Source organism: Danio aesculapii, chromosome 4 (genome assembly GCF_903798145.1).
Source record: "Danio aesculapii chromosome 4, fDanAes4.1, whole genome shotgun sequence".
NCBI lineage: Eukaryota > Metazoa > Chordata > Actinopteri > Cypriniformes > Danionidae > Danio > Danio aesculapii.
In genome coordinates, this window is record NC_079438.1 from 50,189,218 (window position 1) to 50,208,135 (window position 18,918).

Consider the following 18,918-nt stretch of genomic DNA (forward strand, 5'->3'; position numbering starts at 1 on the left):
ACGTTCCAAGAAACTGTGCATTTTCTTTCAAAAGCATTGAAAGACACCATCTGTTGGACCGTAATAAGGACACCAAAAAAGATTTCTTCATGCCATTTTCAGGTTTCCCAGAAGTAACAGCTACTTTGTTTGTGAAATGACCCAAAAATCTCAGTTGTGTTAGCATTTTCAAACTTGCATTTTCAGATCTTGCCACAGATTCTCGATTGGATTTAGGTTTGGGCTTTGACTGGGCCATTCCAACATCATGAATATGTTTCATTTTACACCCTTCCATTGTAGCCTTGCTTTTGGTTGAGGGTCGTTGTCATGTTTTGTTGCCATTTTTTGTTATTATTCCAATAAAATAAATTTATTTAAAGTTCAAGGGGTATAAATACTTTTGGAAGCCACTGTAAATTACATTTTTTTAGGAAAAGGCATTAATTCTAAACTTTCTAAGCAACACAATAGAAGTATGTTTTGTGATACATAATTTTAAGTCATACCTGCCAACACATGAAAGGTTACAAAGCATGCAAATGAGAATCAATGTTCAATACTGCCATAAATAACTTATATTTCTGTTTTGAACGTTACTCTTTGTGTTCAGAATAGTCGGAATATATACAGCACATTAATCACACAGTCCTTTTGTGGTGGTTATAATTTCACCAGTCCTCATTGACTTTGTATGGAAAAGATTAGTGTGAACATTCTTCAAAATAACTCGCAAAACAAACAGAACGATCATGATGAAGGGAATGAGAGTATTTTGGAAGATCCATCCCTTTAAAGCCTATAGTTTCTTGGCTTTCTTCTATTCACCTCTGTTTTAATGAGACCGACATGTCAGTCTTCAAATACCCAGAGTTTTAATGAAACATGTTTTTGAACATCTATATTTATATCTGTCTGTGTCAAAGCAACTGGAGCCCACAGGGAAAAATACCAGACATCTTTCAAAAAGTGTCTCTTTAGACGCGGAGTCAATCATCTTACAAGCTTTCTGGCTTTTTGTTCAATAAATAAATGATGGAAAGGGAGATAAAGAGCGAAGGAATCCCCTGGTATTTGGCCTCATGATAACAGAGAATCTGTAATGTTTCTACATCATTTACATTCACAAGTCTTTAGTTAACAAACCGTGATGTTCAGCAGAACTCACAAAATGAAAAAAGCTAGATCTGAAATCTGCAGATAAGGCTTCGCTGGAAGTTTATCAGATTTCTCATATATTATTGGATATCAGGTGAATCAATGTCGAAACTAATAAAGCTAACTAATGGGGGGAAGATTAATAAACCAATCTAACATGAAAAAAAAAATAAAAATAGACAAATAGAAGCTATATATACAAACAGGTATACAAACCACAACAATAAGATTATACTTAAATAATTATTGATAGCTTTTATATTCAAATAAAACGTCCAGTGGCTTGCAAAAGTATTCATACCCCTTGAACTTTTCCACATTTTATCACATTATGACCACAAACATAAATATATTAATATTAATATAATTAATATATAAAAAGTAAAGCTAAATAGAAATAACAAACATAACAAAAACTAATAAAAAGGACAAAACAACTAAAACTTAAAGTAAAATGAGAAATAAAATAAAAGGCTATTTTAATTATTAATAAATACTATAAACACTGGTACTAAAACGTTATATAAGAGCACAATTTGAGGCATCATACATGTTTGTAGCACAAATGGAGCATCTATAAATTCCAAAAAGTTTATAAAAGGCAGCTTTAAGCATGCAACTACAGTAAAGAAACACACCACCTGTCATTTAAGAAACAAAAAACTACTAAATATCACAAAACATAAAATAAAATAAAAATCAATTAACCTAAAAACAGATGCTAATTCAAATCATTCTACGAAATTCAGTACATAAATGATATAATTATAATACTAAAACTCCAAATAAAACTTCAAAATCATTAGCAATAATTGAAACCAAATATTAATTTTATCTGAGAAACGTAAACTTAAAAAAGAAGAAAAAAAAAGATTTTGCCAAAGTTAAGGCATTACAATTACTAAAAGTAAAGCTGAAATAAAAATAAAGATGAATAGAAATGGTAAAAGTAAGAAAAACTAATAAAAAGGATAAAAGCACAAAAGAAAACAACTAAAAAATGAGAAAGCCAATTTTAAATATTAATAAATACTATAAACATTGGTACTAAAACATTATATAAGAGCACAATCTGAGGTATCATACATGTTTGTAGCACAAATGAAGCATCTATAAATTCCAAAAAGGCAGCTTTAAGCATGCTACTACAGTAAAGAAACACACCACCTGTCATTTTCAAGGAAAAAAGGCTATTTTTCCTCTCTCTCCAGTTGAATGACTGCATTCTATAATAATTAATCCTTGTAGACTCAAGCGCCCAAACAAATGCATCACAGCTGTCATTGTTAAAACACACAAACTAAGTGCATTAACCCCAAATTTCAACCAGCATCGCAAAATCCGGCGTTTCTATAGCCTGCAGTCTTATGCATATAAATTGGACATTAAAACTTTTTGCGCAACTGTGAAAGCGAGCGGAAATTAAAATTGTCTTTTATTTACTTTCTCCTTCCTTCATTCTTTTCAGTGAAACAAACAGCCAATGTTCTGTCCACTTCACAGCTGCTGTTTTGTGGTAACAAGGTTAAAAAAAATATGTGGGCTAGAAGACGTGGTACATATGATCATTAGATTGCCCTCGTGTTCTCATAGGACTCATTTCTTTTTATCCGATTCTGCCCACTTGCTCCCCATCCAACACTTCATCTGCTAATAATTAATCCTCCGATGGCTATAAACTTGCATCCGAATATTCAGCGAGCGCATTGTTAAAATGACTAATTCAATTTCTGCACACAAAGCAAGAGCTGCGTGCATTAGAGATAATGACCTGTTCAGTCCAAACCCAATGGTGGCATTAAAAACATCACACAAACAGCCTGAACCTCGGAAATCTGCCCACCGTTATATCGCTGACCACCTCATGCACAAAAACCCAAACAGCTTGATGAAATCCCAATGCTTTATGCACATTAAAAATAAATTAAAGGCAAAAAAGTTTTAGCTTAGTGGTATTTTTAAAAAAAATCTACATATTTATGAGAAGAATCTTATATTCCACATGATTTTGTGAAATGAGGAGGACTACAGTGGCAGCAAAACATTTTTGGTAACTTAAAGGGAGAGTCGGCCCAAAATAAGTCTATTTATTTACACCGAGGCCATCCAAGATGTTTTTAAGTAGAACATTAAAGAGTATTTTTTAGCTAAAACTGTGGTCTTTGATTCATAAAATATAAGTCATTGGCTGAGTCTGAAATCGCAATCTTCCATACTATATAGTACACAGTATGAGTAGTATGTCCGAATTCATAGTATTCCAAAAACAGTAGGCGAAAAGTACTCAGATGACCTATTACTTCCGACGAGATTTTGAAGTCTGCATCTAATGGACGCTAAACTATCTCATAATGCATGGCGAGAGAATTCATGAATGGGAGTGAAGTGAAACAACTGATGCGGGTCGACACTTGATCATGACAAAATGGTGGATGTAGTATTCCGCGAGTTCCATTCATACTACTCACATTCATATTGTTGAACGTACTTTTCTAATGGTCGATTCGAATTCAAATGCAGGCCCTACTGAGTAGTAGGCGATTTCGGATGCAGCCAATGGCTACTGGTACTTATAGCGTCAAAAAAAGACCACATATGACAACATATAATATTTACCGGGGCACGTTTTTGTTTTGCACTGTCTCCCCGTGCCGCAAAATGCCGCCCTGGGTGATCGCCCATGTTGCCCATGCCTAAATCCGCCACTGGTCCAGAGTAACAAAATTCTTGCTGCCTTCAATTTTCTAGTTGAATTCAGTTAACTTTTCTAGTCATCTCAACTTACATCAATCAAACTGACTAAAAATATTAAGTTTAACATTGTATAACTTAAACTATTTAGTTGAAACCTGATTAACTTACTAAAATAGCTTAAAGTAACATAAAAAGTGTCATTTTGACTAATTGTTTTACAGCAAAGTCAGAGAGTGATTGTGGATATCAGTACCTCCATTTTGAGTCCATTTATACTGAAACACAACACCCGCATTTCCATTAAAGCAGGGTCTTCAGCATTTTCAAAGTACTCAAAGACGTCAAAGTATTGTGGACACCAGGTGAAAGCACAACAAAACTTTAAACAAAAAAGATCATTTAAGCAATTGTTAGTCATAAACATCCATAGTAGACAAAGACAAGGATATCATCGGCTACCAGTTTCTTCAAAATTCTTCAAAATATTTTCTTTTCTGTTCAAAAACTCAAGCAGATTTGAAAAATAAAATGAAGGTTGAGTAAACGATGACAGGATTTTACTACTCCTTTAAGATCTGATCTGTATTCCTCATCTACAGGTTGCTTTGGACCAAACCCATCAGCTAAATGAAGAAACGTAAATGAGCTTCTTCTAAGAACGAACCTCCAGTGCATGTCAATAGATGCAGGAGGCTGAAAATCGATCGGGTCTGTCCATAATGAAGGCTCATCAGCGGAAGGAGACAAAAGGGCATCAGCATTTGACACAAATGAGCAGCTTCTCCCACACAAATGTCGGAAACACCCTCAAATCACCCGCTGAAAATCACCAAACACTTCTTCAAGTGCTTAGAACACTTACCTCCTGGCCATAAAGCAGCAGAAAGCTCGGTCCATCTCTTCGCAAATGTTCACAGTAAAAAACACTCTGAAGATGTTTTAGCAATGCTTTGCCCCATTTGTCCAGCACAGGTGCAGTCTGAAAAGAGAAGTATTTCAGAACATTATTCACATCAATTCAGATATTGATAAAAATAAGTTGTTTGATGGATGTTTGCGTTCCTGTTTAAACAGTAAGATGGCACACATACTGTAATTTGCTGCTTGCTATAATTGGCTGTGGATTTAATTAGTGAGTGAGACTGCCATGCTAGACAGCTTTTGATTGGAAGGCAGTGTGCAGGATGAGTCATCAACAATCTCGGTTTGTTATCTCGGATTATAATACCTGTAAAGGCGACACGGTGGCTTAGTGGTTAGCACTGTCGCCTCACAGTAAGAAGGTTGCTGGTTCGAGTCCTGACAGTTGGTATTTCTGTGTGGAGTTTGCATGTTCTCTCCATGTTGGCGTGGGTTTCCTCCGGGTGCTCCGGTTTCAGCCATAGTCCAAAGACATGCACTATAGGTGAATTAAATAAACTAAATTGGCTGCAGCGTATGTATGAATGAGTGTGTATGGGTGTTTTCCAGTACTTGGTTGCAGATGGAAGGGCTGTGTAAAACATATGCTGGATAAGTTTGCGGTTCTTTCCGCTGTGGTGACCCCTGATGAATAAATGGACTAAGCTGAAGGAAAATGAATGAATGAAAAATACCTGTATTGTTAAATGCATGTATGCTGGAACAAAAGTGTTTTTATTTTAATATATAAATAAAACTAAGATTACTGGGGTATTTTTGTGAATAACAATCTTCAATTAAATGTGTTACTTGGCATTTTGTGTATTTTTTGTGTAATTTGTTGATTTTAATAGCAAAATATACACTGTATTTGATCAATTTCATAAAATATATATATTTTTAAATTGATTTATAATAAATTTCTATTTTATTTTATTTAAATAAATGATTGTGTTATGTGTTATCCCCCAAAAATGCTATTTTAGTCTTTTTTATCAAAAAATATAATGTTTAAATCAGTGTATTACTTGCTTTTTTGTAATTTACTATTTTCAATGCATATAAACACAACATATTTAATTATAAATTACCTGTATGGTTATTCAAGTATGATTTTGTATGCTTAAAATTTCGTTTTTATTTGTTGTCTTACCTTTTACCTTTTTTCTTAAATGAAAATGTTTTCTGAAGTTATATACTGTGGGTATATATATATATATATATATATATATATATATATATATATATATATATATATATATATATATATATATATATATTATCAATTATATGTTCATTATTTAAATGTAAATGCATTGAACTTCATTTGAAAAATTGAGATTAAAAATAATTGAATATGTATTACAAGAACACACTATTTTAGTCTCTATTGCAAAACTATATGTTTAATAGGCATGCGCCGGTATAAGATTCTGACGTTATGGTAACCTTGGAGAAAATATCACAGTTTCACAGTCTTGTGCTCTAAAATATATTCTTTTTGAATGTCTGGGTGAAAAACAGCAACTTTTCCCCCATTTGAACATGATATATTTTATTTCAAGAAACATTGGAAATATTTTGGAGCAGTAAAGTCAGGCTAAATAACTTAAATGTATCATTGACTTCTGCTGTCTTCATTAGTTTCAAAAACACTGATTTCTTCACAATTTAAAACAGCATCATTGGATAACTTTTCTGCTGGAGATACTGTTGTCCTAAAAAACAAACATAAAAAATGCAAACAATAAATTGTACATATACCATAGGAATGGTACAGCAGAAAATTTTGGTGGTTTTAAAAACTTAACTTTTCCAAACCGCGGTATACCTTGAAAACTGTTATCGCCCCATGCCTAATGTTTAATTCTGCAATTTCAGAATGAATAAATCCTACACCAAATTTATTAACTTTTTTTTTTCTCAGTGAAAAATGTCCCAAAAAAAGCTCGCACTAAAAGCCATGCAGAGTTTTAATAAGCCATTAAATGCCTAAGCCGTTTGCAAATGTCGATTTGACATGAGAACCTCTTAAATTCATCTGTGCTTCCGGCAAAATCAGCCTTCATGAGTAAAAGTGTGAGTAGCAGTGAATCATGGGTAATGAAGCACCTGCTCCTCATTTACTGCTCTCAGACTTTAACTAGAGATCTTCAGCTCCATCATCATTTCCAAGACTAGCTTTCTATACATGTTTAAGCATGACAAGAGGAAATTAAATATTGTGCACAAACCTGTGTCAGTATCTCTGCTTCACAGTGACCACATCTGCCTCATCAAAACCAGCAACTGCTTCATCACTGCAGCTGAAATTTGATGGAAAATATCGTTTAAAAAGTGCAATTAGGTGTACATAATATGCATTTAAACCAAAATCAATGTGTGTTTTAGATTTCATATGCTCATTCTACCTTAAACTGTATTTCTTTGTCACCCGCTTCGAATATTATCACTCGACTAAATGAGCATTATCAGTGGTTATCAGCTGATAGATATGGGCCAGTAGGGGCCTTCCGCACCTACTAGTAGGTTCAGAAGGCTGTTATCATCCATCCACATAGTTAATCAGCTATTCTAAGAGAAGACTCAATTTAGGGTTGGGGTAGACGTTAATAAAATACAATTAATGGAAAATTTAATAAATAATAATAATAATTCTCGTGGTTTATCAGCTATACTAATAGAGAAGACTCCAGATCTAGTTTTACATTACCGTGAGGGTTGGGTTTATGGTTGGTGTAGGGGTAGATGTTAATAAAATACAATTACTGGGAAATTTGTTACAAATTATAGATAATTCTCGCTAACTTCCGGCCACAACCGTATGTGATATATAGCTGATTAACCATATGAATGGATGATAACAGCCTTCTGAGCCAACCAGTGGGTGCAGAAGGCCCCTACTGACCCATATCTATCAGCTGATATGATAACCACTGATAACATTCATTCAATCGAGATACACATACATACATACATACATACATACATACAAACATACATGCATACAAACATACATACATACATACATATACAAAAAAGGTACAAAATGATGGGTTTTGATGTGAGCATTGACATACTGAAGGTCCCGAGTGAAGCTATTCTTCATACAATAAAAATTAGTGATGAAAAATACACAGGTTTTTGAAAGGAAACACAGATGAAATATTTCAAGTTGAATATAATAACCATTTTTGCATACTAAATGTATGCTATTTGAATGAATGCAGCTAAAAATCATAACGATAAATGAAATTATAAAGATGTAAATGCCCAAAATAATGCACAGCTATTTTGAATAACTGAAAATAATGTAAAAAAAACTATGTGAACTTAAAAAACTAGATGAATATTTTGGTTTAAAACATTGGTTTAATTTCCCCCTTCATCCAACTTCTGATAAAACCTTCTCCATCATTTTTGCTATGTTACATTTATTAGTAACTCCTTTCACTCGAGTATGTTTTAAGCCAAAATGCAGAGTAAAAATGTTACTAAAGTATCATTTTAGCCTCTTTATAGGCTATTACAAATGATAAAGTACAATATCTATACAGTATTTTACTTTCAAGTGAGCAGTCTGTTTGTATATATACAGTTGAAGAATTTTTCTTTTTCTAATATCTCCCAAATGATGTTTAACAGAGCAAGGAAATTTTGACAGTATGTCTGATAATATTTTTTTATTCTGGAGAAAGTCTTATTTGTTTTATTTCGATCAGAATAAAAGCAGTTTTAAATTTTTTAAAAACATTTTAAGGTCAATATTATTAGCCCCTTTAGGCTATATTTTTTTCGATAGTCTACAGAACAAACCATCATTATACAATAACTTGCCTAATTACCCTAACCTGCTTAGTTACCCTAATTAACCTAGTTAAGCCTTTAAATTTCACTGTAATCTGTATGGAAGTGTCTTGAAAAATATCTAGTCAAATATTATTTACTGTCATCATGACAAAAATAAAATAAATCAGTATTAAATGAGTTACTAAAACTATTATGTTTAGAAATATGCTGAAAAAAATCCTCCATGTTAAACAGAAATTGGGGGAAAAATAAACAGGGGGTAATAATTTAGGGGGGATAATAATTCTGACTTCAACTGTGTATAAACAAGAAGAAACTTTATAAAAGGGACTGCGCAGTGTGGTGTCTGTGTAATGTAATGTTTTCTGGCTAGTTATTCATAAACACAGGGCGCGAGTAATGCCAATAAGACTATATTAGATCCAAATGTCTGCTGTTTTCTGCCTGCGCACATTAACCTTGGTATAAATCAGAGTGTACAAGTACCTGCCTGTAAACCTGCCAGATGACACCACTCCATTAAGACTTAAGTGTGTGGCACAAACTAAATAGATTTTCCTTCAGCTATATGGCATTTGTATTTCCAACATGACTGGATCAAATTAGGGAATTTATGGAGTTTTTTCCTTCTGTCATTACCAACAATCACGTAGCTAATAAACAAGAGGCAAACAAGAGCTGCTGCCAAACACCCTTAAAATATATAGCAGTTTTAGTATTGAAAAATCATTTTGGATGACATTTTAATCCAAAAATAAGATTGTGGATTTTCTAATATTCTTATGTTTTTTGTCTTGTATGTCAATATCCATGTCAGTGTTGTGTAAGGGGTTTTATGTATGATAGTAAAAGTTTAAAATGGTCAACTGAATTGTTATGATTGCATAAATATGCTAATGCGGTATACATGTTACTTTCTCATAATTTTATTGATATTTTTAATTATTATTATTGATTATAATTAATAATAATATGAAATTATTGATTATTTCAGGGGGTTACTAACTACACGTCACTTGGATACTATCATGTCTGGGGAAAATGTGATTATTATTAGTATAAATATTCGTGCATATATTAAAGGTCATTCAATCTTTTTTTAATGGTTAAAACAATTTATTGTTTCATATAAAGCTAATAATAATTACTAAAGGCCATATCTGCATTTTATTTCATGCATTATTGGCGCACAAATAGTTCCAATGAGAGCGCGCGCCGCTCGTACCTACATCCACTTGTAATGTTATATATCTTACTGATTATGGGCGTGCAGTTGGGGAGAGGGAAGGGGCGGCTCTTGAGCTTTCCAGCCTCTTCAGTGGGGGCTGGATTTAAGGAATGCTTGTCAACACTTGTCAGACAATCTTCCTGACCTTTGTGCGTCAGATCACCACAACAGAGACACACTTATGTGGTACAACTCGTGTCTTTGAAACAATAATGCATCAATCCTGTCTATTTTAACTGAGGACTCTTCATCGGCTGTCTTTTACGCACGAGTTTTCCGTGCGCAATGAAGCACGGCGCAGCGCGCGCATCTCCGCATACCTGACCGCGCGCTCGCGTCTTTACGCATGAGAACCACAGCTCGTTTCCAAACCCAACCATGGGCAACACGTCGAACCAAATCACGGCAAACAACATCACCGACCCGTTCGGGAGGAACGAAGACGTGGCCAAAATGGAGATCACGGTCCTGAGCGTCACCTTCCTCGTGGCGGTCGTCGGAAATCTGTGCGTTTTGCTGGCCATGCACAACACCAAGAAGAAGAGCTCGCGCATGCACCTGTTCATCAAGCACCTGAGCCTCGCGGACCTGGTGGTGGCTTTCTTTCAGGTTCTCCCACAGCTCTGCTGGGAGATCACCTACAGGTTTTACGGACCTGACTTCCTTTGCCGGATTGTCAAGCATCTCCAGGTCTTGGGAATGTTCGCGTCTACTTACATGATGGTGATGATGACTTTGGACCGCTACATCGCTATATGCCACCCTCTGAAAACCCTCCAGCAGCCCACGCGGCGCGCGTACATCATGATCTGCTCCACTTGGCTCTGCAGCCTGTTGCTCAGCACTCCTCAGTACTTCATCTTCTCTCTGAGCGAGATCCAGAACGGCTCGGATGTGTATGACTGCTGGGGACACTTCATCGAGCCGTGGGGCATCCGAGCCTACATCACCTGGATCACCGTGGGCATCTTTCTCATCCCGGTGGTCATCCTCATGATCTGCTACGGGTTCATCTGCCACAGTATCTGGAAGAACTTCAAGTGCAAGACGAAGCGAGGCGCCGCGCACAACACCAAGAGCGGGATGATCGGAAAGGCGTCCGTCAGCAGCGTCACCATCATCTCCAGAGCCAAACTGCGCACGGTCAAGATGACATTCGTGATTGTTTTGGCGTACATTGTGTGCTGGGCTCCGTTCTTCACCGTGCAAATGTGGTCAGTCTGGGATGAAAACTTCTCCTGGGATGGTAAGTTCCCCATAGTATCACGCAGATTACATGTGCACACATATTTAAACACAATATTACGCTTATAAATGGCAACTTTTAAAAGTCGATTTTATTATCCAAATTTCAGGACGCGAAAAGTTCTTTCCAAACACATTAACATGTAATTCACGTACTCTGAGTATTCTTATCTGACGTTTGTAGTTACTTTAAATGTTGCTGAAACATATGTATATGCTAAAATCAACAACACTATTTTAATACACCAGATAAAGGGCTTAAAATCCCGTAAATTAAAATTAGCCCATAATACAGGGTTTAAAGCAAATTAGGAAAGTAATTATGATATTAACCAAGCAACCGCAGCACCCCCCCCCCCCCCAACACACACACACAGACACACACACAGAGAGAGATAAAACAAAAACGAAGTTAAATTAAGTTACCATATAACTTAACCCTGACTATAGTGTTAGTATATGTCTTAAAACACGATCAATACTACTAAATTAAAACCATGGTTAATTTTTGTGCAATGGGGAAAATCTAATGAAACTGCTTTAAAGAAAAAAACTGGGACCCTCTCCTAATGAAACCAAATCAAAATCCTATAAGAATCAAATAAGATATTTTTTTCTCTAGAATTTCACTTGATCCAAGAAGATCTTATCAGCCTCTCAGAGTCTTTTTTAAAATTCCATTAGCATTCCTTCGAGATTACAGGATATAAGGGTATTGTATTACTGTTTTCATTATTATCAGTGTTTATACTGTACCATTACATAATGTGCGTTACATAAAGCTAATATTTCTTTCCTTGAAGCGTCTTCTTATCTCAAAACATACTGTGCATCAAGAAAAACGAATGATTACCTAATGTTTTGAAGAAATTCACATCTTAAAAGACAGATCTAGCAATAGCAATTTCATCAAATATTTAAAATAACATGTTCAAATAATCAATATCCTATTATTTGATAACGATCTAATGGGATAGTTCACCCAAAACTAATAAATAAAAATACTGTCATCATTTACTTATACCCTTAAAAACTTTCTTTCTTCTGTTGAATGCAAACAAAGATCTTCTGAAGCATGATGAAAACCTCTAACCATTGACTTCCATGGTATTTGTTTTTGCTACTATGGATGTCAATGTTTACAGCTTTCAACATTCTTCAAAATATCTTCTTTTGTGTTCAACAAAAGAAAGAATCTCGTGGGGCTGTGTAAACACCATACATTTTCTAATTTTGGATGAACTATCCATTTAAATCAGATTTCAATTCAAGTAGGCGTTATTGCTTGATCATAACAAGTGCATTAGTAACACTAAAGTTCATCCTGCAATATCTTTGAACAACTTCTGAACTCCTTTATCCATGATTGTCGTTTTCAGATTCAGAAAATGCAGCGGTGACCCTTTCAGCCCTGCTGGCGAGCCTCAACAGCTGCTGCAACCCGTGGATCTACATGCTGTTCAGTGGCCACCTTCTCCATGACTTCTTAGGGTGTTTCCCATGCTGGAACAAACCCCAAAACACACTGCACAAAGAGGACTCGGACAGCAGCATCAGGAGGAACACACTCCTGTCCAAGCTGACTGCTGTCCGCGCCAAAGATGGCTTCGACTCCTGGAAAGACCCGTGCAACTCCCGGAAGTCCAGTCAGTCGATAGGCCTAGACTATTCCCGCAAATCCAGTCAGTGTTTGCATTTTGACTGTTCGCGCAAATCAAGTCAGAGCGTGCCTATGGAGTCCTAGGAGCCATGTGGGATGAGTTATAAAAAAAGACATTAAAATAAATGTACAGAGTTGAAGTCAAAAGTATTCACCCTCCTGTGAATTTTTGAAATCGTTTTTTTAATATTTCCCAAATGCTGTTTAACAGAGCAAGGAATTTTTTACAGTATTTCCGATAATCTTTTTTCTTCTGGAGAAAGTCTTATTTGATTTATTTCAGCTAGAATAAAAACAGTTTGAATTTTTTTAGAACCATTTTGCGGTCAATATTATTAGCCCCCTTAAGCAATATTTAGTTTTTGATTGCCTACAGAACAAATCGTCGTTATGCAATGACTTGCCTAATTAACCTAACTTAGTTAAGCCTGTAAATGCAGGCCTGTAGTCAGACTGGTGAAAGGGGTGGTTCTTTTTTCTCAAAAACTGGACTAGTTTCAGTTATTTGCCTCATTTTCTATTTTATTTTTAGATTTAAATGCATTTTAGTGACATTTTAAGCACTATTTTTAGCTTAAGTGGTTATCATAACTACACTTTTTGATGAGCCAAAAATATTTCCAAAAGATTTAGATTTAAGAAATATGAAAAAATACTAATTTTTAAAATACTAATTTATTACATGATAAATCATTAGGAAAAAATAGGAATCTGTTAAAGTTTTAAATTAAAAACTGCAGTCTATTGTCATTTATTAGGCAAATAACAAACTGGCCAGCACATTCAACTATCCTTAGTCAGAAATTGGACATTTGAATAATAAAATTACAACATAATAATGTAGAGCTTCATGTTTTTTATAGCCTCTCTTGTAAAAAAAAAGTCAATTTGAAAATTCATGGATAACAACAAATGGCAAAATAGTATTTGATTGAATCTTTATATGGGTCATTATTTGCTTCAAGAGTAAGGTCCCTGATTTATAATAAAAGTTACATGTAAAATGTTTTCTCTATTTAAAACAATACAGTAGCGAAGGAAGACTTTACTTACATCAGATTGCATGTTTTCTTGCACAGCTGGATGTTGGACTAATGAAAAATAATTGTTTGCACTGGATAAAACTGATTAGCTCAAGTCACACTGAAGTGACAGCCAACAGAGGATTCTGCTAGGTCTTAAAGCCTTGGTTGCTTTTTTGATGGGTTATTTTCACTATTCATGATGGCATGGCAGTCAAAATTGGACAAATGAGCGCATGTATGGGACAAATTCTGGACCTTTGTCTATTACGGGTGGGTCTTTGAAACCACCCGAACCCCCTCTGGCTACGGGCCTGAAATGCACACTTTAAGCAGAATACTAGTATCTTGAAAAATCATCATGACAAAGATAAACGGAATCAGTTATTAGAAATAAGTAATTAAAACTATTATATTTAGAAATGTGCTGAAAAAACTTCTTTCCGTTAAGCAGAAATTGGGAAAAAAAATAAACAGGAGGGCTAATAATTCAGACTTCTACTGTATATTGGGGCCTGACTTACTAAACATGGCAAATTAATGCAAGACAGCAGAGGAAAGTGATTCTACTGCAAAGACAGATGGAAAATGGCTTTTTGTTACTGAAATAAATGTGTTGATTCTTTAATGTTACAGTTTACATGTTGTGTTGAACCTTCCTTTATGACTATAGTCTGTGACTTATTCGTTTACAACGATAATGTGATGCTCTTGAAACAAATACTATAGTAATTTATAGTTATTACTAAAGTGTTTTTGAACCATACTGTACACTCTCAGAAATAAAGGTACAGGAGCTGTCACTGAGGCAGTACCTTTTCAAAAGGTACATATTGGTACCTGAAGGTACTTTTTAGTTACATTTGGGTACGAATATGCACCTTTTAGGTACCACTGTGGACTATTTGGGTTCAAATATGTTACTTTTTAAAAGGTGCCCCAGTGACAGCTCCTGTAGCTTTATTTCTGAGAGTGTAGTACAGTGTAGTACACAGTATTATACTGGAGCATTTACCCTTTGTTATTGAATGCTATACTGTAGTGAACTGATAATCTGTAATAAATACAGTAGTACTTTAGTTTTTAGTACAGTACACTGTACAAAATGCTGGGTTCTACACAAACTGATTTGTGTTGCGACAACATGAAGCAATTAAGTTGACTTATTCATTCATTCATTTTTCTTCGGCTTAGTCGCTGATTTATCAGAGGTAGATACAGCGGAATGAACCGCCAACTATTCTAGCATATGTTTTACACAGCGGATGCCCTTCAAGCCGCAACCCAGTACTGGGAAACACCTATACACTTGCCTTCACACACACACACACACACCCACGCACATACACTACAGCCAATTCAGTTCATCCAATTCACCTATAGTGCTTGTCTTTGGACTGTGGGGGAAACCAGAGCACCCAAACTCCACACACAAATGCCAACTGGCCCACTTGGGACTCGAACCAGCGACTTTCTTGCTGCGAGGCAACAGTGCTAACCACTGAGCCACCGTGCTGCCCCAATTAACTAACAGAAACAGAATTAAGTTAATTATTGAGTAAATATATAGAGTAATATAATATACTCTATATTTGTAGAAAACTAAAGTATTGGGTCAATTGTTTATGTTACTATATTTGTTGAGTTACCATAGCAACTATAGAATAACCAAAACAAATTAATTCAATTATTTACCATAGTATGGTTCAAAAACACTGTAGTGTTTACTGTATATTAGTAAAGTATTTAGTCATGTGTTTTTTTTTATATTGTTTGGGAGTAAAAGTGTAACGTGTGTGTGTGTACATTTCAGTGTTATAAAGTTGCTCACAACAAACATATCAAAATATCCAAATCTGCTTGTCTGGTGTTCGTAATTTGTAAGAAAAATTGTAATGTTTGTTGTGTCAAAGACTTGTACATACATACAAATATCGCAAATAAACATCACAAACCATCCATGAGTCTGTGTGCATGAGTTACAACATATAAGCAAACTGGCTTGGTTATCAAATCAGCAGTTATCATTATAATACACAGGCCCAAAAATACGTTTGATTGGCACGTCTCCTCCAGATTACGTTAGTAATAATGGCACCGAGATCAAAGAAGGATGGAATATAAACTTAATTAAGTTATTTCGACGGCCCTGGTGAGCTGTGGGAGTAATTTTCCACTGTGGTGACGAGTGTCTGCAATCCCGGTTGCATAACGAAAAACTAGAATGACCTCTTATTACATATAGTCACAGATATATTATACGGAGTGACTCATTTGCGCTTAATTACACAGCATAACTTAATAACGGCTAATGTATCAGTTTCATTACGTTACATAACACAATAGCACAGCAAGCGGCATCTGCAGGCAAACATTGCTGTTTTTTCAGGACTGACTTTACTTGTGGTTTTCATCATAAGATAAAAACAAAAGAGGTGCAGCAACTATGACATTGCAACTTTTTCTTGTAGCTGAAAGTTTATTGGCTTTATAGAAGTTCATCTGATATTCTTCTCACTCAAAATTGCAATTTGCAAACTCAGTTTACACTAAAAAAAACCTGTTCTGCACTCAAACTAATATCTTTACTGTTTGTTCAAACTACTTATTTAAAATGAGCTCAAACAACACAATTCTTGTGTTTTTTAGTGGGGAGGATACTGTTCATGGTCACTGAAAATATATTGTTTGGAAAAAGTCAAACTTGCTTCAGTTTTCTGTTATTATGGAACAATCTTTCTGTTTAGTTCATTCCCAGAAATTTTGATCATCTACACTGTCCGTAAATAAAATGCACCAGTTTTACCCACTGAAAAATGCCTTAGAATAACATTGACATAAATTGTTTTTAACTTGCTTAGGGAATGTTGGATGTAGACAAAATGTATGTTGGAAATATAAAACATCCTAGCATGACTTTCTAAAGAAACAAAAACAAACTTCAAGAGATTTTGTTAGTGGTAGCTGTGGAAAATGCTACATATTTTAGTCGTTTTTCTTAAAATTCTGTAAAATGTCACTTTTTTTAGTCATAAAAATGTTAAATTGGAATTTTTAAGGATAAAGACTGAAACTTCAGCTTCTCCTGCTTAAAATGTTATATAACACTCTATGCTGACTGCCAATATAAGTTAGAGAAAACTAAAAATGCAAGCATCTTGGGCATCTACATTGTCAGTAAATAAAATGTACCAGTTTTTCACTGAAAAACCCCAAGAATAACATTGAAATAAAATGCTAAAAATTGCTCAGGAAATGTTGGATGTAGATAAAATTTATATTAGAAGTATAAAACATCATAGCATTTATTTCTACAGAAAAAACAAACAAAGTTAATGAGGTTTTGTTTGCATAAACCATTTGTTACAGTGTGAGATGTCAGTTATATTTGTCTTTTCTTTTATTCTTCTTATATCTTGCAATTTTGACTTGTTTCCTCAGAGTTCTGAGTTTACATCGCACAATTATGATAATTTATTTCCCTCAGAACTGTGACTATTTTCCTCATTTGCAATATTATAATTCTGGAAACTGCAAGATACAAAATTGCATTTCTGTGGGAAAAAAAATCTGAACCGCAAGATACAATCCTCAAAATTCTGAAATGACCATTTGAATATTTCAGGTCTCAAAATTCTGACTGAAAATGTAGAGATATTTTTTGTGTTTTAAACTGTTTTTTTTTTTAACAATTTTATTTTTCCTAACTGCATGTTTAAAGGCTATCCAACAGTTTTGGCTCAATAATGAAATATACAAACTCACAATTATGAGCGTAAAGTCACAATTCTAAAAACAAAAAACAACAACAACAACAAAATTGCAATTCCAAGTTTACATCTTGCAAATTTGACCTATTATTCTGAGTTTATACTTCACAATTCAGACTTTTTTTTTTGCACAGAATTGCATTTCTCCAGGTGCATCTTTTGTATCTAGATGTTTATAGATGCAAAATCTGAATTGCAAGACTTTAACTCAAGATTGGGAAAACAGAAGTCACAATAACAGAAGTCTTTTGTTTAATAAATTGCATATGATGCTTATTACACATTAAAAACACTTTCTAAATGTAAATGAAATCTATGCTAATACTGCATCTACTTAAAATAAACACTACTAGATTTGATATTGCTATTTATGCTATATCATTTTAGGTGTGTTTTGGGTGTCCACTTCAGGCCCACTAATCTGTGAGTGTGAGAAAATCTGGCTTAACATAAAAAACACATTAACACATAAACACCTTCTAAATGGCTAGATGTAAATGAAACCTATGCTTATACTTCATTTACTTAAAGCAAACACTACTTGATTTGATATTCCTCTAAAATGTGTTGTCATCTTAAGTGTGTTTTGGGTGTCCTCTTCAGGACCACTAATTTGTGAGTGTAAAAAAACCTGGCGTAACATTTAAAAACACATTAAAACCACCTTCTAAATGGCTACATGTAAATGAAATCTATGCTAATACTACCTTTACTCAAACCAAACACTACTTGATCTGATATTGCTATTTATGCTATGCCATTTTTAAGTGTGTTTTGGGTGCCCACTAATCTGAGTGTGAGAAAATCTGGTGTAACATTAAAAAGCATCTTCTAAATGGCTAAATGTAAATGAAATCTATGCTAATACTAAACCAACACTACTAGATTTGATATTGCAATTACATGCAATGACATTTTAAGTGTTTTGGGTGTCCACTTCAAGCGCACTAATGTGTGAGTGTGAGAAAATCTGGCTTAACATAAAAAAACACATTAAAAACACCTTCTAAATGGCTGGATGTAAATGAAACCTATGCTTATACTACATTTACTTAAAGCAAACACTACTTGATTTGATATTGCTCTAAAACGTGATGCCATCTTAAGTGTGTTTTGGGGGTCCTCTTCAGGTCCACTAATGTGTGAGTGTGAGAATATCTGGCATAACGCAGCGCTCTGCATGTGAAAGCGTGATCCTTTACATCTGCTTCAATCTCAGTGCGGTTTTACGTTTAAACTCTCCTCATATCTCTCATAGCTTTCTCTTATCTGCCTAAAATGAAAACCCCAGTGGCTCCGATCTCCCAAGCCCAGCCTTATCAACAGGTACGTTCAGGCTAAGCCGGGTCTCAAATGATCTTGTCACATAATGCGGGTTTGGTCTTCGGATCCGAACGCTACTGGAAAGCAATCAGCGTTTTATTATGGGATTGTAACCCAATTGACAGGTAA

At 34.7% G+C, this 18,918-nt stretch overlaps 1 protein-coding gene across 1 annotated transcript; it reads left to right on the forward strand.

Moving 5' to 3' along the window:
• The first annotated feature begins 9,927 nt into the window (after positions 1–9,927).
• Positions 9,928–15,639, forward strand: avpr1ab (arginine vasopressin receptor 1Ab). Its single transcript, XM_056455984.1, has 2 exons — positions 9,928–11,015; positions 12,394–15,639. The coding sequence occupies exons 1-2, from the start codon at positions 10,148–10,150 to the stop codon at positions 12,756–12,758; spliced, it is 1,233 nt and encodes a 410-aa protein (XP_056311959.1). The 5' UTR covers positions 9,928–10,147; the 3' UTR covers positions 12,759–15,639.
• Positions 15,640–18,918: the final 3,279 nt, after the last annotated feature.

Bases quoted from the DNA above. Each gene is read 5' to 3' on its own strand.
- avpr1ab (XM_056455984.1), top strand. From the start codon at position 10,148: ATGGGCAACACGTCGAACCAAATCACGGCAAACAACATCACCGACCCG. The intron at 11,016-12,393 runs GTAAGTTCCCCA...TGTCGTTTTCAG, and splicing joins TGAAAACTTCTCCTGGGATG to ATTCAGAAAATGCAGCGGTG.